This window comes from Cherax quadricarinatus, unplaced genomic scaffold, assembly GCF_038502225.1.
Source record: "Cherax quadricarinatus isolate ZL_2023a unplaced genomic scaffold, ASM3850222v1 Contig842, whole genome shotgun sequence".
NCBI classification, from domain to species: domain Eukaryota; kingdom Metazoa; phylum Arthropoda; class Malacostraca; order Decapoda; family Parastacidae; genus Cherax; species Cherax quadricarinatus.
Window position 1 is genome coordinate 71,040 of NW_027195868.1, and position 23,092 is coordinate 94,131.

At 43.2% G+C, this 23,092-nt stretch overlaps 1 protein-coding gene across 1 annotated transcript in view; it reads left to right on the forward strand.

Moving 5' to 3' along the window:
- Positions 1-10,304, forward strand: part of LOC128696518 (uncharacterized) — a 43,427-nt gene extending 33,123 nt beyond the window's left edge. The window contains exon 3 of the mRNA XM_053787796.2: positions 8,709-10,304. Coding sequence (XP_053643771.2) covers positions 8,709-8,775 — 67 coding nt within the window. The 3' untranslated portion in view covers positions 8,776-10,304. The remainder of the gene's footprint in view (positions 1-8,708) is intronic.
- Positions 10,305-23,092: the final 12,788 nt, after the last annotated feature.

The window sequence follows — 23,092 nt, forward strand, 5'->3', positions numbered from 1 at the left end:
GTGACCTGAAGAGTGTCATCATGGGCTTGGCATCCCTCGTTTTGAAGGTTTTCATTATCCATCCTATCATTTTTCTAGCAGATGCGATTGATACAATGTTATGGTCCTTGAAGATGAGATCCTCCGACATGATCACTCCCAGGTCTTTGACGTTGGTGTTTCGCTCTATTTTGTGGCCAGAATTTGTTTTGTACTCTGATGAAGATTTAATTTCCTCGTGTTTGCCATATCTGAGTAATTGAAATTTCTCATTGTTGAACTTCATATCGTTTTCTGCAGCCCACTGAAAGATTTGGTTGATGTCCGCCTGGAGCCTTGCAGTGTCTGCAATGGAAGACACTGTCATGCAGATTCGGGTGTCATCTGCAAAGGAAGACACGGTGCTGTGGCTGACATCCTTGTCTATGTCAGATATGAGGATGAGGAACAAGATGGGAGCGAGTACTGTGCCTTGTGGAACAGAGCTTTTCACCGTGGCTGCCTCGGACTTTACTCTGTTTACTACTCTCTGTGTTCTGTTAGTGAGGAAATTATAGATCCATCGGCCGACTTTTCCTGTTATTCCTTTAGCACGCATTTTGTGCGCTATTACGCCATGGTCACACTTGTCGAAGGCTTTTGCAAAGTCTGTATATATTACATCTGCATTCTTTTTGTCTTCTAGTGCATCTAGGACCTTGTCGTAGTGATCCAATAGTTGAGACAGACAGGAGCGACCTGTTCTAAACCCATGTTGCCCTGGGTTGTGTAACTGATGGGTTTCTAGATGGGTGGTGATCTTGCTTCTTAGGACCCTTTCAAAGATTTTTATGATATGGGATGTTAGTGCTATCGGTCTGTAGTTCTTTGCTGTTGCTTTACTGCCCCCTTTGTGGAGTGGGGCTATGTCTGTTGTTTTTAGTAACTGTGGGACGTCCCCCGTGTCCATGCTCCCTCTCAATAGGATGGTAAAAGCTCGTGATAGGGGCTTCTTGCAGTTCTTGATGAACACGGAGTTCCATGAGTCTGGGCCTGGGGCAGAGTGCATGGGCATGTCATTTATCGCCTGTTCGAAGTCATTTGGCGTCAGGATAACATCAGATAGGCTTGTGTTAACCAAATTCTGTGGCTCTCTCATAAAAAATTCATTTTGATCTTCGACTCTCAGTCTGGTTAGTGGCTTGCTAAAAACTGAGTTATATTGGGACTTGAGTAGCTCACTCATTTCCTTGCTGTCATCTGTGTAGGATCCATCTTGTTTAAGTAAGGGCCCAATACTGGACGTTGTTCTCGACTTTGATTTGGCATAGGAGAAGAAATACTTTGGGTTTCTTTCGATTTCATTTATGGCTTTTAGTTCTTCCCGCGATTCCTGACTCCTATAAGATTCCTTTAGCTTAAGTTCGATGTTTGCTGTTTCTCTGACCAGTGTCTCCCTACGCATTTCAGATAGATTGACCTCTTTTAGCCGCTCTGTTATTCTTTTCCGTCGCCTGTAAAGGGAGCGCCTGTCTCTTTCTATTTTACATCTACTCCTCCTTTTTCTTAGAGGAATAAGTCTTGTGCATACATCGAGTGCCACCAAGTTAATCTGTTCTAGGCATAAGTTGGGGTCTGTGTTGCTTAGTATATCTTCCCAGCTTATATCGGTTAGGACTTGGTTTACTTGGTCCCACTTTATGTTTTTGTTATTGAAGTTGAATTTGGTAAATGCTCCCTCATGACTAATCTCATTTTGTCGGTCTGGGGCTCCGCGCATACATGTCTGAACCTCAATTATGTTGTGATCTGAGTATATTGTTTTTGACATGGTGACATTTCTTATCAGATCATCATTGTTAGTGAAGATGAGGTCTAGTGTATTCTCCAGTCTAGTAGGCATTATTATTTGCTGGTTTAAATTGAATTTTGTGCAGAGATTTAAAAGCTCGTGTGAGTGTGCGTTTTCATCAGAGCTGCCTCCTGGTGTTATTTCTGCAACAATATTATTTGCTATATTCCTCCATTTTAGGTTCCTTAAGTTGAAATCCCCCAGGAGCAAGATGTTGGGTGCAGGAGCTGGAAGATTTTCCAGACAGTGGTCAATTTTTAACAGCTGTTCCTGGAATTGCTGGGATGTTGCATCTGGAGGCTTGTAGACTACCACAATGACTAGGTTTTGGTTCTCGATCTTTACTGCTAAAACTTCCACTTCATCATTTGAGGCATTAAGCAGTTCTGTGCAAACAAGTGACTCTGCAATGTACAGGCCAACCCCCCCATTTTGCCTGTTCACTCTGTCACATCTGTATAGGTTGTAACCTGGGATCCATATTTCGTTGTCCAAGTGATCCTTTATGTGGGTCTCAGTGAATGCCGCGAACATTGCCTTTGCCTCTGCAAGCAGTCCTCGGATGAAATGTATTTTGTTGTTTGTTGCTGGCTTTAGACTCTGTATATTTGCAAAGAAGAATGTCATCGGACTGGTGGTATTGTAGGTATTGGGGGGGGTGATTTTTTTTCCAGCATTAGTATCTGTATCTGTTGGTTTGGAGTGGAGGCCATCAACTGTGGTTCCACTCCAGGAATGACTGGATTTGGTGTACGATTTCTGCCATTTCCTGCCAGTTTTTTTTCCTTCCAGGCACTAAAAAACCTCTCTCTCTTGAGTGGCTGTGGCTACCCAGGTTTTCCCATGGCCTGGATGTTTTGTATCTTTTTGTCCCCTTTAGATGGTGTGCCTGGCAATTTAAGTTATAGCACAGTCTTTCCTGTACTGAAGAGGTACACATTTCAGGGTGAAAAAGCTTACAGGAATGGAGTTTGCATTTTCCTGTTGTCATATGGGCACGGCATTTTCTAGGGTGGTCATAGTTGTACGTCCCATCTGTTTTTCCAGATTTCCCATGTCTGCAGATACCAAGAGCATAGTATGTGCACAGGCTTGGTTTCCGTTTGCCTTGGGTTTCTGTGACTGTATTCCCTGTTGGTGCATGTTTACCTGTCTTATTCCTATCCTCCCTAGCACCAACAATGGAGCTCCCACCAGTTGTTTTTGGTAATATATCCAGGTAGTTAGCAAGAACTCACTTAAAATTAAGTCCTTACTAAAATTTTCTCTTGCACATTAAAAAATATATTATGTTAATATTAAAATTAATGATTTTGTACCAAAATAACAGCAGATATAAATCCAGCAAATGAAACTCCTCTAAATTCCATCAATATAACGACATTTGTCTTCGCAAACTTACAGGGTCTAAAGCCGTCAACAAATAAAATTTCCTTACATCAAGGAACTGCTCACGGAGTCAAATACAATGTTTGCAGCTTTCACAGAGACCCACATAAAGATCATTTTGACAAAATATAGATCCCAGGTTATAACCTATTCAAATGTGACAGACTAAACATGCAACAAGTGCGATTGGCCTGTATGTCAGAGTCGCTCATTTGTTCAGAACTACTGAACACCTCAAATGATGTAGGTGAAGTTCTGGCAGTAAAGATTGAAAACCAAAACCTTATCATTGTGGCTGTATACAAGCCTCCGCATGCAACTTCCCAGCAATTCCAAGAACAGCTTTTGGAAATTGACTGTCTGGAAAATTTCCCAACTCCTGCCCCAAACATCTTGCTATTGGGAGATTTCAACTTGAGACTCCTAAAATGGAGGAGTGTAGCAAATATTTTAGCAGAGATCACCCCAGGAGGCAGCTCAGATGAAAATTCACACACATATGAGCTATTAAATCTCTGCACTAAATTCACCTTAAACCTACAAGACTAGAAAATGTGCTGGACATAGTCTTCACTAACAATGACCATCTGATACGTAACATAACCGTATCAGCGACAATACACTCAGATCACAACATAACAGAGATACAGACATGTATGCACAGGGCTCCTGACCAGCAAAATGTGATCACTCAAGAGGGTGTCTTCACAAAATTAATCTTCAATAACAAAAACATACAATGGGAACAAGTCATCCATGTCCTATATGAAACAAGCTGGGGAGATATCCTAAACAATACGGATCAGAACCTTTGCCTAGAAAAAATTAACTGCTTCTTGAGGTCTGCTCAAGGCACATTACATTAAGAAAAGGAAAGATGTAAACTAGAAAGGGAGAGACGCTCCCTATACAGACGAAGGTGAAGAATCACAGAGCTACTGTGAGGGGTCAATATATCAGAAATTCGAAGGGAGGTACTGGTCAGTGAAATAGTAAATATCGAACCTAAGCTGAAGGAATATTACAGGAGACAAGAATCTCAGAACTAAAAGCCATAAAGAAAACTGAAAAAAACTTCTCTTATGCCAAATCTAAGGGAAAACATCAAGTATTGGGCCTCTGCTTAGGCGAGATGGGATATACACAGATGACAGCTAAGAAATGAGATACTAAAGTCCCAATATGACTCAATGTTCAGCGAGCCGCTGCCCAGACTAAGGGTCGACAATCTAAATGATTTTTTTATGAACGAGACTCAAAATTTGGTCATCTCAAAAATCTCTGATATTATCTTAATTCCACAGGACTTTGAAAAGGCAAGAAATGACATGCCCATGCACTCTGCCCCCAGGCCCAGATTCATGAAACTCCGTGTTCATCAAGAACTGCAAGAAGACCCTGTCATGTGCTTTCAGCATTCTATGGAGACAGCATGGACACAGGGGTCATCCCACACTCACTAAAAACAACATAGCCCCACTCTACAAAGGGGGCAGTAATGCAATTGCAAAGAACTACAGCTCGATAGCACTAACATCCCTTATCATAAAAATCTGTGAAAGGGTTCTTAGAAGCAGGATCGCCAACCACACCCATTAGTTACACCACACGGATTTAGAACAGGTTGTGCCTGCCTGTCCCAACTACTGGACCACTATGACAAGGTCCTGGCTGCTATAGAGGATAAACAAAATGCAGATGTAGTATACAGAGACTTTGCAAAAGCCTTCGACAAGTGTGACCATCGTGTAACAGAGCAAAAAATGTGTGATAAAGGAATAACAGGAAAAGTTGGTAGATGGATCTATGACTTCCTAACAAATAGAACACAGAGTAATAGTAATCAGAGTAAAGTCCGAGGCAGCTACGGCGAAAAGCTCTGTTCCACAAGATGTAGACCAAACGAAATGTATACTTTGCCAGATGGACTATTGTCACACCTTGCGTCATTATGTACTGGAGTGTGATCAAATTAATGAATTTAGAGACAACTCACTCAGAAATGTTCAAGAAATGGCAAAGTATTTTATCCACAGTGGTATATTACAGACCATTCTGGAGAAATACCCTGACTTTGCTAGCTGTAAATAATGCATTACTGTGTGTGTGTGTGTGTGTGTGTGTGTGTGTGTGTGTATGTGTGTGTGTGTGTGTATGTACTCACCTATTTGTACTCACCTATTTGTGGTTGCAGGGGTCGAGTTCTAGCTCCTGGCCCCGCCTCTTCACCGGTTGCTACTAGGCCCTCTCTCTCCCCGCTCCATGAGCTTTATCAAACCTCGTCTTAAAACTGTGTATGGTTCCTGCCTACACTACGTCATTTTCTAGGCTATTCCACTGCCTTACAACTCTATGACTGAAGAAATACTTCCTACTATCTCTCTGACTCATTTGTGTCTTCAACTTCCAATTGTGGCCTCTTGTTTCTGTGTCCCCTCCCCGGAACATCCTGTCTTTGTCCACCTTGTCTATTCCACGCAGTATTTTATATGTCGTTATCATGTCTCCCCTGACCCTCCTGTCCTCCAGTGTCGTCAGGCCGATTTCCCTTAATCTTTCTTCATAGGACATTCCCCTTAGCTCTGGAACTAACCTTGTCGCAAACCTTTGTACTTTCTCTAGTTTCTTAACGTGCTTTATCAAGTGCGGGTTCCAAACAGGTGCTGCATACTCCAGTATGGGCCTGACATACACGGTGTACAGTGTCTTGAATGATTCCTTACTAAGGTATCGGAATGCTGTTCTCAGGTTTGCCAGGCGCCCATATGCTGCAGCAGTTATCTGATTGATGTGTGCTTCCGGAGACATGCTCGGTGTTATACTCACCCCAAGATCTTTCTCCTTGAGTGAGGTTTGCAGTCTTTGGCCACCTAGCCTATACTCTGTCTGTGGTCTTCTGTGCCCTTCCCCTATCTTCATGACTTTGCATTTGGCAGGATTAAATTCGAGAAGCCATTTGCTGGACCAGGTGTCCAGTCTGTCCAGGTCTCTTTGAAGTCCTGCCTGGTCCTCATCAGATTTAATTCTTCTCATTAACTTCACATCATCTGCAAACAGGGACACTTCTGAGTCTAACCCTTCCGTCATGTCGTTCACATATACCAAAAATAGCACTGGTCCTAGGACCGACCCCTGTGGGACCCCGCTCGTCACAGGTGCCCACTGTGATACATCATTACGTACCATGACTCGTTGTTGCCTCCCTGTCAGGTATTCTCTGATCCATTGCAGTGCCCTTCTTGTTATATGCACCTGATGCTCTAGCTTCTGCACTAATCTCTTATGAGGAACTGTGTCAAAGGCCTTCTTGCAGTCCAAGAAGATGCAATCAACCCACCCCTCTCTCTCTTGTCTTACTTCTGTTATTTTATCATAAAACTCCAGAAGGTTTGTGACACAGGATTTGCCTTCCGTGAATCCGTGCTGGTTGGCATTTATACTCCTGTTCCGTTCCAGGTGCCCCACCACTCTCCTCCTGATAATCTTCTCCATAATTTTGCATACTATACACGTCAATGACACAGGTCTATAGTTTAGTGCCTCTTTTCTGTCTCCTTTTTTAAAAATGGGAACTACATTTGCCGTCTTCCATACCTCAGGTAGTTGCCCAGTTTCCAGGGATGTGTTGAAGATTGTGGTAAGTGGCACGCACAACATATCTGCTGTGTGTGTGTGTGTGTGTGTGTGTGCATGCATGCTTGTGTGTATGCATATATTTGTACGCTCGTGTGCATATGTCAGTGGCTCATTACTTTGTAGTAATTTGTTCATGACTGTAACCATGTATAGGAGTGAGGCTGATTCATTACCTTTGTAACTTGCCATGATTGTGACCAGATCTACCTGGAGTTCATTACCTTTGTAACTAGTTCAGCTATCTATCATAACTTTGGGGTCCAGTCCCTGTACCCATTATGTACCTATGTAATCTTTTGTCTACCGCCCACAGGATGGGTATAGGGTGCATAATAAAGATATTAAACTAAAAAAAACTAACCACAAGGCACAATACTTACTCCCAACCTATTCCTCATCCTCATATCTGACAGACAGATGTAAGCTATAGCTCCATGTTTTCCTTGGCAAATGACACCCGAATCCATCGAAGACACCGCAAGATTCCAAGTGGGTATCAACCAAATCTCCAGATGGGCTACTCAAAAATTAAATGAAGAGAAAATTCAACTACTCAGATATGGAAAACTTAAGAAAATTAAAACTATCAGGGTATACAACAAATTCTAACCACACAATAGAGCGAAAAAGTAATGTGAAGGACATGGGAGTGATCATGTCAGAGAATCTCGCCTTCGAAGACCACAACACTGCATCTATCGCATCTGCTAGAAAAATGAGGGACGCCAAGCCTATGATGAGTGTTTTCAAATCATTTGTTCTATCTAGGCTGGAATACTGCTGTACACTAACTGCCTCCTTCAAGGTAGGAGAAATTGCTGACCTGGAGAGTGTACAAAGAACTTTCACGGCACACATAAGTACGATAAGGCACCTAAATTACTGGGAACGGTTGAAGTCCCTTGATTTGTATTCCCTGGAACGCAGGCGAGATACATGATAATACACACTTGGAAAATCCTAAAAGGATTAATACCAAACTTGCACATGAAAATCACTCCCTATGAAAGCAAAAGACTCGGCAGACGATGCAACATTCCCCCAATGAAAGCAGGGGCGCCACGAGTACACAGAGAGCACAGTAAGTGTCAGGGGCCAAAAACTGTTCAACTGCCTCCCAGCAAACATAAGGGGGATTACCAATAGACCCCTGGCTGTCTTCAAGAAGGCACTGGACAGACACCTAAAGTCAGTACCCGACTAGCGGGGCTGTGGTTCGTACATCAGTTTACGTGCGGCCAGCAGTAACAGCCTGGTTGATCAGATCCTGATCCACCACGAGGACTGGTCTCTGACCGGGCCGCGGGGGCGTTGACCCCCGAAACCCTCTCCAGGTATATTCCAGGAAACTTGCCTAACCGTATTATAACAAGTGCAATTTAGCCTAATCCAACTAAATATATTTTACATAGGTAAGGTTTACAATAATTTAATAATAAATAAACACAATGAAATATTTTTTTTGGTAGGGTCAATGATTTTTGCGAAATTATTGCATACACAAATTTTCGCTTGCCTAATTCGGCAAGAGCGTTGCTACTAAAATAGCAAGTTTTACCTATTCGGCATATTATACACACACACACACACACACATATATATATATATATATATATATATATATATATATATATATATATATATATATATATATATATATATATTATATATATATATATATATATATATATATATATATATATATCTTGTATACATAGTTTTCACGAAGGTGTTTAATCTCTATGGGTCATGCTTTAGGCTCGAAAAAATTTATATGGCGATGTATTGCATATGTGAGTGATTTCCCGAGGCGTTATATTTACATTCTGAAAGTCAGTATTGAATCATAATTTAATTTTTTTATCTATTTCAGGAATGCAGTGGATGGGTTCTTGAGGCCGGCGAGATCACGGCCCTGTCTTCTTCAACTGCAGGATTAGTCGCATTTCTGTTCCCACAGTGCTTGATAATGGTACAGGATGGATCCAAATATTTCGGTTTCGCTTTGTTTATTTTGAGACAACAAAGCAAAACAAGCAAGGCCTATAATGACGTTTCTGGGTTATCCTAAGTGTTTGTTTTATATACACAATCTTCAACTGGTTTTGCCACATTTGATTGAAATCTGCATTATATCGTAAAAACAATTAACCTACATACATGACCTAGCTAAAATTAATATTAGTGTTAACCTACTTATATAATGTTATAACCTCATTTGCACATGCTTGTGTACATATCCATACACTGACTCTGGATTTTTACACAGACATTTTTCTTACCTAGTGTAGCTACCTTCATTATTCAGAATAAAAAACATCGACCCAGAACTTAACCTCTGAAAGGAAAAATAAGTAAGCAACAGCTTACTGACAATAAGTGCAAATACTGTACAGCAAACACTGCTGTAGCTGTTCTTAACAAAGGTAACTGTCCCGTAGCTCGATTCTTAGTGCACTCACCTCATACCCTCAGTGTGTGAGGGTATGGTTCACATCCTAGGACAAAATTGACCTTATTTGCCCGAAATGCTCAGCATAACAAGGGGTTTTCTTTATAGTAGTATGTCATTGATATCGGCTAGGACTGTATACCTTGTACATGTACTTGTAGAAATAAACATATTTATTATTAAGTATCTTCCCTGACAACACCAAGTCACCAAGTAAACAATGGTGATGTCATGGCATAACTTGAATTTCTAAATACCATTTTCTCTATTATACAAACTGAGATCTGAGTGAAGCACTACACCAACATGTTCAACATACCTGGGTTCACAACTTTTCATAACTATAGGCCTAACAAAAAAGGTGGTGGTGGTACAGTTATTTACAATACAAGTGAATTCAGCTGTGTTCATATTATAGGCTGGGTTACCAGTATCACTGAGAGGTTAAATCACCACCACGGTTGGTAGCAAACTGTTCTCACACACAGTGTCCGTGGTTCGATCCTCGGTGCGGATGAAAACATTGGGCATGTTTCCCTACACCTGCTGTCCTTGTTCACCTAACAGCCAGTAGGTACCAGGGTGTTAGCCGACTGGTGTGGGTCACATCCTGGGGGACAAGATTAACCTAAGATGCCCGAAATGCTCTGCATAACCAGGGGCTTTCTATATATAGTATGTCTCTGATGTCAGCTATGGTCTTTAAGTTGTATCATATACCTGTAGAAATTATTACAGTTATTATTATTATTAATTATCATTATGTAGACCAAACTAGTAAACTTTACCAGATTAACAATTGTCACACCTTGCGTCATTATATACTGGAATACGATAAAATTGATGAATTTAGAGACAAGTGACTCAGAAATGTTCCAGAAATGACGAAGTATTTTATCCACTGTGGTATATTACCAACTATTGTGAATAATACCCTGACTTTTCCCACTATAAATGAAGCATAATCATTTAAAAATGTTTACAAGCATATTTTAATAAAATATTTTTGTGACCTAATTCATTTTTTTTAACAAATTGGCCGTCTCCCACCGAGGCAGGGTGACCCAAAATGAAAGAAAATCCCAAAAAAGAAAACACTTCCATCATTCAACGCTTTCACCTCACTCACACAATCACTGTTTTTACAGAAGTGCTCAGAATACAATAGTTTAGAAGCATATACCTATAAAGATACACAACATATTCCTCCAAACTGCTAATATCCCGAACCCTTCCTTTAGAGTGCAGGCATTGTACTTCCCATTTCCAGGACTCAAATCCGGCTATGTAAAAATAACTGGTTTCCCTAAATCCCTTCACTAAATATTACTCTGCTCACACTCCAACAGCTCATCAGGCCCCAAATACCATTCGTCTCCATTTACTCTTATCGAACACGCTCACGCACGTTTGCTGGAAGTCCAAGCCCCTCGCCCACAAAACCTCCCTCACCCTCTTCCTTCCAACCTTTTCGAGGACGACCCCTACCCCGCCTTCCTTCCCCAACAGATTTATAATCTCATGTCATTCTACTTTGATCCATTCTCTCTAAATGACGAAACCACCTCAACAACCCCTCTTCAGCCCTCTGATTAATACTTTTATTAACTCCACACCTTCTCCTAATTTCCACACTCCGAATTTTCTGCATAATATTTACACCACACATTGCCCTTAAACAGGACATCTCCACTGCCTACAACCGCCTCTTCGCTGCAGCATTTACAACCAAAGCTTCACACCCATATAAGAGTGTTGGTACTACTATACTTTCATACATTCCCTTCTTTGCCTCCATAGATAACGTTTTTTGTCTCCACATATACCTCAACGCACCACTCCTTCATCAGTTCTATGATTAACCTCATCCTTCATAAATCCATCCGCCAATACGTCAACTCCCAAATATCTGAAAACATTCACTCCTGAAAACATACTCCTCCCCCCCAATTTGATATCCAATTTTTATCTAAATCATTTGATACCCTCATCACATTACTCTTTTCTATGTTCACTTTAAACTTTCTACCTTTACACACACTCCCAAACTCGTCCACTAACCTTTGCAATTTTTCTTTAGAATCCTCCATAAGCACAGTATCATCAGCAAAAAGTAACTGTGTCAATTCCCATTTTGTATTTGATTCCTCATAATTTAATCCCGCCCCTCTCCCGAACACTCTAGCATTTACTTCTTTTACAACCCCATCTACAAATGTATTACACAAAAATGGTGACATTACACATCCCTGTGTAAGACCTACTTTTACTGGGAAGTAGTCTCCCTCTCTTCTACTTACCCTAACCTAGGCCTCATTATCCTCATAAAAATTCTTTACAGCATTTAGTAACTTACCACCTATTATTCCACATACCTGCAACATCTGCCACATTGCTCCCCTATCCACTATCATATACCTTTTCTAAATCCATAAATGCAATAAAAACTTCCCTACCTTTATCTAAATACTGTTCACATATATGCTTCAATGTAAACACTTGATCTACACATCCCCTACCCACTCTAAAACCTCCTTGCTCATCCGCAATCCTACATTCTGTCTTACCTCTAATTCTTTCAATTATAACCCTACCATACACTTTTCCTGGTATACTCAGTAAACTTATTCCTCTATAACTTTTACAATCTCTTTAGTCCCCTTCCCTTTATATAAAGAAACTATACATGCTCTCCACCAATCCCTAGGTACCTTCCCCTCTTTCATACATTTATTAAACAAAAGTACCAACCACTCCAACACTATATCCCCCCCCCTGCTTTTAACATTTCTGTCATGATCCCGTCAGTTCCAGCTGCTTTACCCCCTTTCATTCTATGTAATGCCTCACGCACCTCCCCCATACTCACATCCTGCTCTTCTTCACTCCTAAAAGATGGTATACCTCCCTAGTCAGTGCATGAAATTACCGTCTCCCTTTCTTTGTCAACATTTAAAAGTTCCTCAAAATATTCTCACCGTCTACCCAATACCTTCATCTCCCCATCTATTACTCCCCTACTCTTTTTAACCGAAAAATCCATTCGTTCCTTAGGCTTTCTTAACTTGTTTAGCTCACTCCAATTTTTTTTCTTATTTTCAGCAAAATTTCTTGACAGTGCCTCTCCCACTATCATCTGCTCTCCTCTTGTACTCTCTCACCACTCTCTTCACATTTATTTTACTCTCCGTATACTCGTCTTTTCTTATAACACTTCTGCTTTGTAAAAATCTCTCATAAGCTAACTTTTTCTCTTTTATCACACTCCTTACTTCATCATTCCACCAATCACTCCTCTTTCCTCCTACACCCACCCTCCTATAACCACAAACTTCTGCCCTACATTCTAAAACTGCATTTTTAAACCTATTCCAACCCTCTTCAACCCCCCTACTACTCATACTTGCACCAGCCCACCTTTCTGCCAATAATTGCTTATATCTCACCCGAACTTCCTCCTCTCTTAGTTTGTACACTTTCACCTCCCTCTTACTTGTTGCCACCTTCCTCTTTTCCCATCTATCTCTTACTCTAACTGTAGCCACAACTAAATAATGATCCGATATATCAGTTGCCCCTCTATAAACATGTACATCCTGGAGCCTACCAATCAACCTTTTATCCACCAATACATAATCTAACAAACTTTCATTATGCACTATATCATACCTTGTATATTTATTTATCCTCTTCTTCCAAAAATATGTATTACTTGTTACCAAACCTACTCAAAGCTCAATTAAAGGCTCCCCATTTTCATTGACCCCTGGCACCCCAAATTTTCCTACTACTCCCTCCACAACATTTTTGCCCACTTTAACACTGAAATCCCCAACCACCATTACTCTCACACTTGGTTCAAAACTCCCCACACATTAACTCAACATTTCCCAAAATCTCTCTCTCCTCTCTCCACTTCTCTCTTCTCCAGGTGCATATATGCTTACTATAACCCACTTTTCACATCCAACCTTTATTTTACTCCACATAATCTTCGAATACATTTATAGTCCCTCTTTTCCTGCCATAGGTTATCCTTCAACATTATTGCTACTCCTTCTGTAGCTCTATTTGAAACCCCTGACCTAATCCCATTTATTCCTCTCCACTGAAACTCTACCACCCCCTTCAGCTTTGTTTCACTTAAAGCCAGAACATCCAGCTTCTCATTCACAACATCCACAATTATCTCTATCATTTGCACAACATCCACGCACAGACTTCCCACTTTGACAATTTTCTTCTTTTTAGTAATTATTGCAGGAAAAGGGGTTACTGGCCCATTGTTCCTGGGATTTTAGTTGACGTTTACAACACGCATGGCTTACGGAGGAAAGATTCTTATTCCACTTCCCCATGGATATAAAAGGAAAAGTAATAAGATCAAGAACTATTAAGATAAAATCAAAGAAAACTCAGACGAGTGTGTATAAATGAACATGTACGTGTATGTGTAGTGTTTACCTGGAGTTTACCTGGAGAGAGTTCCGGGGGTCAACGCCCCCGCGGCCCGGTCTGTGACCAGGCCTCCTGGTGGATCAGAGCCTGATCAACCAGGCTGTTACTGCTGGCTGCACGCAAACCAACGTACGAGCCACAGCCCGGCTGATCAGGAACCGACTTTAGGTGCTTGTCCAGTGCCAGCTTGAAGACTGCCAGGGGTCTGTTGGTAATCCCCCTTATGTATGCTGGGAGGCAGTTGAACAGTCTCGGGCCCCTGACACTTATTGTATGGTCTCTTAACGTGCTAGTGACACCCCTGCTTTTCATTGGGGGGATGTTGCATCGTCTGCCAAGTCTTTTGCTTTCGTAGTGAGTGATTTTCGTGTGCAAGTTCGGTACTAGTCCCTCTAGGATTTTCCAGCTGTATATAATCATGTATCTCTCCCGCCTGCGTTCCAGGGAATACAGGTTCAGGAACCTCAAGCGCTCCCAGTAATTGAGGTGTTTTATCTCCGTTATGCGCGCCGTGAAGGTTCTCTGTACATTTCCTAGGTCAGTGTGACCTAAGTGTAAGTAGAAGTAGCAAAACGTACCTGTAATCTTGCATGTTTATGAGACAGATAAAAGATACCAGCAATCCTACCATCATGTAAAGCAATTACAGGCTTTCGTTTTACACTCACTTGGCAGGACGGTAGTACCTCCCTGGGCGGCTACTGTCTACCAACCTACTACCTATAATTCATGTCTGCATAAATAACCCAGTACTATTGTAAGCAGATATAAACATGTAAATAGTTCATTACTATTGTAACTTGTTTAGCTATCAAAAATTTGTGGCCCAATCCCTGGACCCATTAAGTGCTTCTGAAATGTTAAGGTACAGTCCCTGAACCCATTAAGTGCTTCTGAAATGTTGAGGACAAGTCCCTGGACCCATTATGTGCCTGTGTAATCTTTTAACTACCGTCCACAGGATAGGTAAGGAAGCACAATAAAGATATTAAATAAAGTAACCTCTGATCTGATGAATATAATGAATATATATTTGCTTAAATTAATGTCAATAATACTAATCCATAGCAGCTGTTGCGACTTACACAATACCTTACACAAGCACTGACTGCGACTTACACAATACCTTACACGAACACTGACTGCGACTTACACAATACCTGACAAAAACACTGACAGCTGAAATTACAACCTACAAAACATAACAATCACTTAATAAAAATCACCTGATAATTGCAGGTAACTTCAATAAAAACCTCTGCTACATAAATAACCCCAAGTGTCAGATTTCCTAGACAGTAATATGCATGCCTCCTGACATCATCAGTTACTAAACCCACATCGACTCCATAGCCTCCGTGTGGTAGAGTCTGGTATCTCAGACAACTCTGACACTGACAGTAGTCTCAAACTTTTTCCCTAATGCTAGAACTGCTACCAAGTGCTGTACTATTCCTTATTTCATACAGTAAAGTAGAAGGAACTAGGCTTATGATTATTATAATGAAAAAGATGCGTTAAACCTACAAGGGTCATACATTGCAGTGGGGCAGGGGATAGTGCAGGATTATACAGTAGCAAGACTGGAATGGACAAGAGAGATTTAGAAAGGGCTACGAGGAGTGCTAGAGGAAGTATACCTAAAGTATACCTGGAGATGGTTTTGGGGGTCAACGACCCCCCGGACAGGTCTGTGACCAGGCCTCATGGTAGATCAGGGCCTTATCAACCAGGCTGTTACTGTTGGGCGCAGGCAACCCGACGTACGAACCACTGCCCGGCTGGTCAGGCACTGACTTTAGGTGCCCTTTGGAGTCCAGTCCCTGGACCCATTATGTACCTCTGTAATCTTCTGACTACCGCCCACAGGATGGGTATGAGGTGCATAATAAACATATTAAACTAACTAAAAACTAAGTGGTTATTGGCAAAGGGGTCAATAGTAGAACAGCCCTTACGAGACCCATATTGACTAGTGGAGAGACTATTGTGTGTCTCTAAATACCACATCTAACGTCTATTTATCAGATGTTCCATCACCTTGCAAACTGAACTGGTAAGAGCAATGGGATGATAGTGGGAGGCATCATGTCCCAAAGTACGTAGTTTATTTAAAGGCAGATTTCCATAGCTGGGGAAGAACTCATTGTGACCAAATAAGATGAAATAGATGTAATTGGATAGCAAGGGCTGATGGATGTAAATGCTAGAGCATACAAATATGAATGTCATCAGGCCCAGCTGCCGATGATCGGCATATTATAAGACTCTGCTAGAAGAAAAGACTAAGTCTCTGGCAGACTTGGAGGAAACAAACGAGGGGCATGGATGGAGCCCCTGAGAGATGGGGTCAAGATGATTACCTATTTCAGTGACAACTCCAAGAGGGTTTGCTATGGTGACACTGGCAACCCGAAGAATGGAAGATGGGTCTGGAGAGTATTTGCCACTCGGTTTCCATACATTTTTCCAGACTGCACTCACAGAGGAAGCCGAAGTGAGGTAGAAACATAATCCCGCCAACAAGTACAATTAGCTTCACGGATGACACGGCAAGTGACCGCTCTCGTCTGCTTAAAATCAATGAGTTACTTTGTGGTGCTCTTGTAACTATCTGCTCCATGCCTCGCGTTTCAAACGTACCGCATGAGAATAGCAGGAAACCACCAAGGCTTGCATTTCTGAGAATACCTGCCCAAGGTTTGAGGTACTGATTGTGAATTATAATAAAAGCACTAAACCTACAAAGGTCATACAGTGACTGCCAGGCAGGAAAGGATGCAGGGGTATTGGCTAGCAAGAGGGAGAGGGATGATTATTAGGTCCTGGAGTGCAGCGGGACAATGGATAGTGCAGGGGCAGAGGGTAGCAGGAGACTGAGATAGAAAGGGCTGTGAGGAGTACCAGAGGCATCATCATTAGAGTTTGGCAGTAAATCAGTTGCTGTCAAAGTCAATTAAAGAGTCTGGCTTGAAGGAGGGTCCATCAGTAAGAAAGGAAGGTAAAGAGCATCAGAGCGGCAACAACAGAGGTAAATTCTGCATGCTCATTGATAGTGGGCAGTCCAACAAAATGTGGCTAACAGAAACTGGAACCTGACAATTTTCACAGAGTGGAACAGGACGCCTCTCCATGAGATACCCATGAGTATGACGAGTATGGCCGATGTGAAGATGGGAATAGTCTCCCAACCTCGACACTAATAAGAAGAGGGCCAGAAACTAATACTCGGTTTAATAGAATGTAGTTTACTATGGAGCAGATCAGACCAATGTTGTTGCCAACGGGTGCGAAGGTGGATAACAATTACCTCTATATGAAACGGAGGTCATGTACTGCTGACCGCACAGCAGTGTCTTCCTGTTTATTGCCCTGTATGTCAACATGACTGGGAACCCAACAAAAAACAATATTAAGGTGTATCAAATTTTTGTATAGCCAGTACAGCACTAAGGGAGTCTGAAACGACCACAAATGGTGACAGAAACAATATGGATTAGTGTGACATACATTTCAGCCATAAAAATGCTAGCCAGGGATAATAAATGCCCTCGCACGATGCTGTTCGGAAACAATGCTGCATATCCGACGCCATCAGAAGACTTGGAACCATCGGTGTACACTGCGATGGCATGAGAATGAGATCGAAAGTGGTTAAGAAAAAGAAAGCAAGAAGTCACCGTAGGCAGTTGGGCTTTCACGCATAGCAGTGGGAAAGAACAGACACAAACCGTCAGAATTTCTCAAGAGGTAGGGAAAAGCGAGATGCTAGATGAACATAGAAAGGTGGTAACTGAAGAAAAGATAAGAGCGAATGTAGACAAAGGGAAGAGGGATGGAGTAAACAGGGGCAACGAACAAATAAAGAACGTCTACTAACATCAGTGACTATCCTGTATGTGGAAAGATTGCAGAGTTCATGAGAGCGAACGTAATAGCAAAGGCAATGAGCATCACAGCGATTGGACAAGGATGGAATATTCGCCTCTGCATAGAGGCTCTCAACCAGTGAAGAGCGAAAAGCACCGAGGCATAAATGTAATCCTTGGTGATGGATGGGATTAAGGCTAGAGAGAGTTGCAGGGGAGGCTGCTGAATATAAAATTAGGGCTGAATGTAGTCAGAGGAGAGTCCTACAATCAGCCACCCATGAAAGATGAGCAAGGGTTTTAAGGAGGTTCAGCCGGCTGTGACAAATTGCCTTCAGAGAGGTAATGTGAGGTTTCCAGGATAACCTACGGTCAAACATTAGGCCGAGAAACCTGACCTGGAGTTTACCTGGAGAGAGTTCCGGGGGTCAACGCCCCCACAGCCCGGTCTGTGACCAGGCCTCCTGGTGGATCAGAGCCTGATCAACCAGGCTGTTACTGCTGGCTGCACGCAAACCAACGTACGAGCCACAGCCCGGCTGGTCAGGAACCGACTTAGGTGCTTGTCCAGTGCCAGCTTCAAGACTGCTAGAGGTCTGTTGGTAATCCCCCTTATGTATGCTGGGAGGCAGTTGAACAGTCTCGGGCCCCTGACACTTATTGTATGGTCTCTTAACGTGCTAGTGACACCCCTACTTTTCATTGGGGGGATGTTGCATCGTCTGCCAAGTCTTTTGCTTTCGTAGTGAGTGATTTTCGTGTGCAAGTTCGGTACTAGTTCCTCTAGGATTTTCCAGGTGTATATAATCATGTATCTCTCCCGCCTGCATTCCAGGGCATTCAGGTTCAGGAACCTCAAGCGCTCCCAGTAATTGAGGTGTTTTATCTCCGTTATGCGCACCGTGAAGGTTCTCTGTATATTTTCTAGGTCAGCAATTTCACCTGCCTTGAAAGGTGCTGTTAGTGTGCAGCAATATTCCAGCCTAGATAGAACAAGTGACCTGAAGAGTGTCATCATGGGCTTGGCATCCCTAGTTTTGAAGGTTCTCATTATCCATCCTGTCATTTTTCCAGCAGATGCGATTGATACAGTGTTATGGTCCTTGAAGGTGAGATCCTCCTACATGATCACTCCCAGGTCTTTGACGTTGGTGTTTCGCTCTATTTTGTAGCCAGAATTTGTTTTGTACTCTGATGAAGATTTAATTTCCTCGTGTTTACCATATCTGAGTAATTGAAATTTCTCATCGTTAAACTTCATATTGTTTTCTGCAGCCCACTGAAAGATTTGGTTGATGTCCGCCTGGAGCCTTGCAGTGTCTGCAATGGAAGACACTGTCATGCAGATTCGGGTGTCATCTGCAAAGGAAGACACGGTGCTGTGGCTGACATCCTTGTCTATGTCAGATATGAGGATGAGGAACAAGATGGGAGCAAGTACCGTATCACGTTCTGGGATAAGCAAGCCATACAGGTACAATGGATGATCAGAGATGACAGAACATCTAGTGAAAATAATTTGGCGAGTTTTAGTACTAGAAAATTTAAACCCAGGAGTCTCCTGGTGGTCCAATTGGAAACATGGCTGATTGCATGCTGATGAGAAACTAAGTGAGGTGACAGTCAGCGCCTGCACAAGCTATAGCAAAGTCATCAACATAGAGCAATGACGAAAGATTGGATGGAAGAATAGAGGCCAGATCATTTATAGCAAGGAGAAAAAACATTGTGCTCAGAACACACCCCTGGGGGACACGTTCAGCCTGGACAATGTCCAGGGAAAGGATATTATTAACGCGAACATGGAAATGTCTTTAAGTTAAGAAGTTCTTAAGGAAAAATGGTAGATTGCCTCGGAGGCTTAAGGAGTGGGCCTGGGCCAAGATATTATACCTCCAATTTGTGTCATATGCCTTCTCAAGGTCAAAAAAAAAAATGGTGATAACCGAGTTACTGGCAAAGGCATTATGAACATAAGTATCCAAGCGTAGTAAAGGGTCAGTAGTAAAACAGCCTTTATGAAAGCCATGTTAACTAGTGGAAAGACTGTTGTGTGTTTCTAAATATCACATCAAACGTCTATTTACCAGAAGTTCCATCACCTTGCAAATTGCACTGGTAAGAGCAATGGGACGATAGTGGGAGGCATCATGCCCCGTAGTACCTGGTTTTCAGTAAGAGAGAACAATGGTAGATTTCCACAGCTGGAGAACTTCTTGTGACCAAATAAGACGACTGCAAGGGCTGACTGATGTAAATGCTGTAGCATTTAGTTTAATATGTTTATTATGCACCCCATACCCATCCTGTGGGCGGTACATGCAAGTATAAATGTCATCAGGCCCTGCTGCAGATGACCAGCAAGCTGAGAGTGTTGTCTCCAGTTCCAGAAATGTAAAAGGCACATTATAAGATTCTTCCCTGATAGAAGAAAAGCTTAAGGGTGCTAAGTCTCTGGCAGACTTTGAGGAACGAAATGAGGGGCATAGATGAAGCCCCTGAGAGATACATACATGATTACTAATTTCTGTGGTAACGTCAAGAGGGTTTGCGATATCAACACCAGAAACCCAAAAAACATTAGCCGAGTCGGGATAGTTGCCATATTTTTTTCCAGACTGCACTCATAGAGAAGGCAGAAGTGATGGTAAAAAAAAATAATCCCACCAGCAAGTGCTTTTAGCGTCACAGATGACACTAAGTGACCGCTCTCTTCTGCTTAAAATCAAGGAGTCTCTCTCTGGTTCTGTTGTACTGGTACTTGCCCCACGCAGCACATTTCAAACATACTGCCCTAGCACAAGCAGGAGACCACCAAGGCACGCACTTCTGAAAATACCTGGTAGAGATTGTGAAGCTGCTGTTAAAACCGAGGTCGAGAAGAGATGTAAAAGCTCATCAATGGAGGACGAAGAAGGAACCTCAATAAAAGCAGTTAGATGAGAGTAAAGGTCCCAATTTGCTAGGACAAATTGCCAGTGTGGGCTACAAGGTGGTGGTGAATATGAAGGAAAAGTAAGGATGATTAGAAAATGATTGCTGTCATGCAAGTCCGGACCAGGTGAAGTCTAGTACAGTTGAAGTGCATACAGAGAGATCAATGCAAGAGAGGATGAGTATGAGGATCAAAATGGGTGGGAGTACCCATATTTAAAACATGGAGAGAGGGGGGGAAAGCAAGAAAAGCCTCCAACTGAATGCTGTGGGAAGTCACAGTGAGAATCCCCCCCCTCAAAGAGGAAATGTTGGGCATTAAAATCGCCAAGTAACACTAGAGGTGGAGGTAAGAAAGAAACCAGAAATGCAACATTTGGAATAGATAATGCCCGAGGAGGAGAGATATACAAAGAACAGATTGGTTACCACTTATGCAAGTGGATACAGCCTGCAGTGTAATGCAGCGAAGTATGAACAAAGAGTTAACGGTATGGATTATCCGTGCATATAAGAAGTGCGCTCTTATTAAAGATTTCATTAGGAAAAGGATCTGATGAATATAAAAAAACATAGCCCGAGATGGGATGGATAACAGTGGAGCGTAATTTGAGATTTTGTAAACTAACATAAACGGGAAAACCTGGAGAGCAACACCTGAAGCTCAGCCCGGTTATCACTGAGGCATCGGAAGTTCCACTGTAAATAAGCCATAATTTGCAAAGAGAAGGATACAGGAAATATGAAGTAATAAGTATCTATGGACTAGAAGGGTTAGTAAAATCCACATATGGAGGCAGCGGAAAACGAGTTAGCAGTGAAGGATTGGAACGCTGTGAAGAGTTATGCGGATGAAGAAGAGTAGAGAGTAGCAATGGGAGGTGGATCAGTGTCCATCAGTGCAGAAGTAGCAATGGGAGGGGACAGGAGAGGAAGAAACCTGGGAGGGGACAGGAGAGGAAGAAACCTGGGAGGGGACAGGAGAGGAAGAAACCTGGGAGGGGACAGGAGAGGAAGAAACCTGGGAGGGAACAGGAGAGGAAGAAACCTGGAAGGGGACAGGAGAAGAAGAAACCTGGGAGGGGACAGGAGAACAAGAAACCTGGGAGGGGACAGGAGAGGAAACCTGGGAGGGGACAGGAGAAGAAGAAATCTGGGAGGAGACAGGAGAGGAAGAAACATGGGAGGGGACAGGAGAGGAAGAAACCTGGGAGGGGACAGGTGAGGAAGAAACCTGGGAGGGGACAGGTGAGGAAGAAACCTGGGAGGGGACAGGTGAGGAAGAAACCTGGGAGGGGACAGGTGAGGAAGAAACCTGGGAGAGGACAGGAGAAGAATAAACCTGGGAGGGGACAGGAGAAGAAGAAACCTGGGAGGGGACAGGAGAAGAAACCTGGGAGGGGACAGGAGAAACCTGGGAGGGGACAGGAGGAAGAAACCTGGGAGGGGACAGGAGAGGAAGAAACCTGGGAGGGGACAGGAGAGGAAGAAACCTGGGAGGGGACAGGAGAGGAAGCAACCTGGGAGGGGACAGGAGAGGAAGCAAGCTGGGAGGGGACAGGAGAGGAAGCAACCTGGGAGGGGACAGGAGAGGAAGCAACCTGGGAGGGGACAGGAGAGGAAGAAACCTGGGAGGGGACAGGAGAAGAAGAAACCTGGGAGGGGACAGGAGAGCAAACCTGGGAGGGGACAGGAGAAGAAGAAACCTGAGAGGGGACAGGAGAGGAAGAAACCTGGGAGGGGACAGGAGAGGAAGAAACCTGGGAGGGGACTAGAGAAGAAGAAACCTGGGAGGGGACAGGAGAAGAAGAAACCTGGGAGGGGACAGGAGAAGAAACCTGGGAGGGGACAGGAGAAGAAACCTGTGAGGGGACAGGAGGAAGAAACCTGGGAGGGGACAGGAGAGGAAGAAACCTGGGAAGGGACAGGAGAGGAAGAAACCTGGGAAGGGACAGGAGAGGAAGAAACCTGGGAGGGGACAGAAGAGGAAGAAACCTGGGAGGGGACAGGAGAGGAAGAAACCTGGGAGGGGACAGGAGAAGAAACCTGGGAGGGGACAGGAGAAGAAATCTGGGAGGGGACAGGAGAAGAAGAAATCTGGGAGGAGAAAGGAGAGGAAGGAACCTGGGAGGAGACAGGAGAGGAAGAAACATGGGAGGGGACAGGAGAGGAAGAAACCTGGGAGGGGACAGGTGAGGAAGAAACCTGGGAGGGGACAGGTGAGGAAGAAACCTGGGAGGGGACAGGTGAGGAAGAAACCTGGGAGGGGACAGGTGAGGAAGAAACCTGGGAGGGGACAGGTGAGGAAGAAACCTGGGAGAGGACAGGTGAGGAAGAAACCTGGGAGAGGACAGGTGAGGAAGAAATCTGGGAGAGGACAGGAGAAGAAGAAACCTGGGAGGGGACAGGTGAGGAAGAAACCTGGGAGGGGACAGGTGAGGAAGAAACCTGGGAGGGGACAGGTGAGGAAGAAACCTGGGAGAGGACAGAAGAAGAAACCTGGGAGGGGACAAGAGAAGAAGAAACCTGGGAAGGGACAGGAGA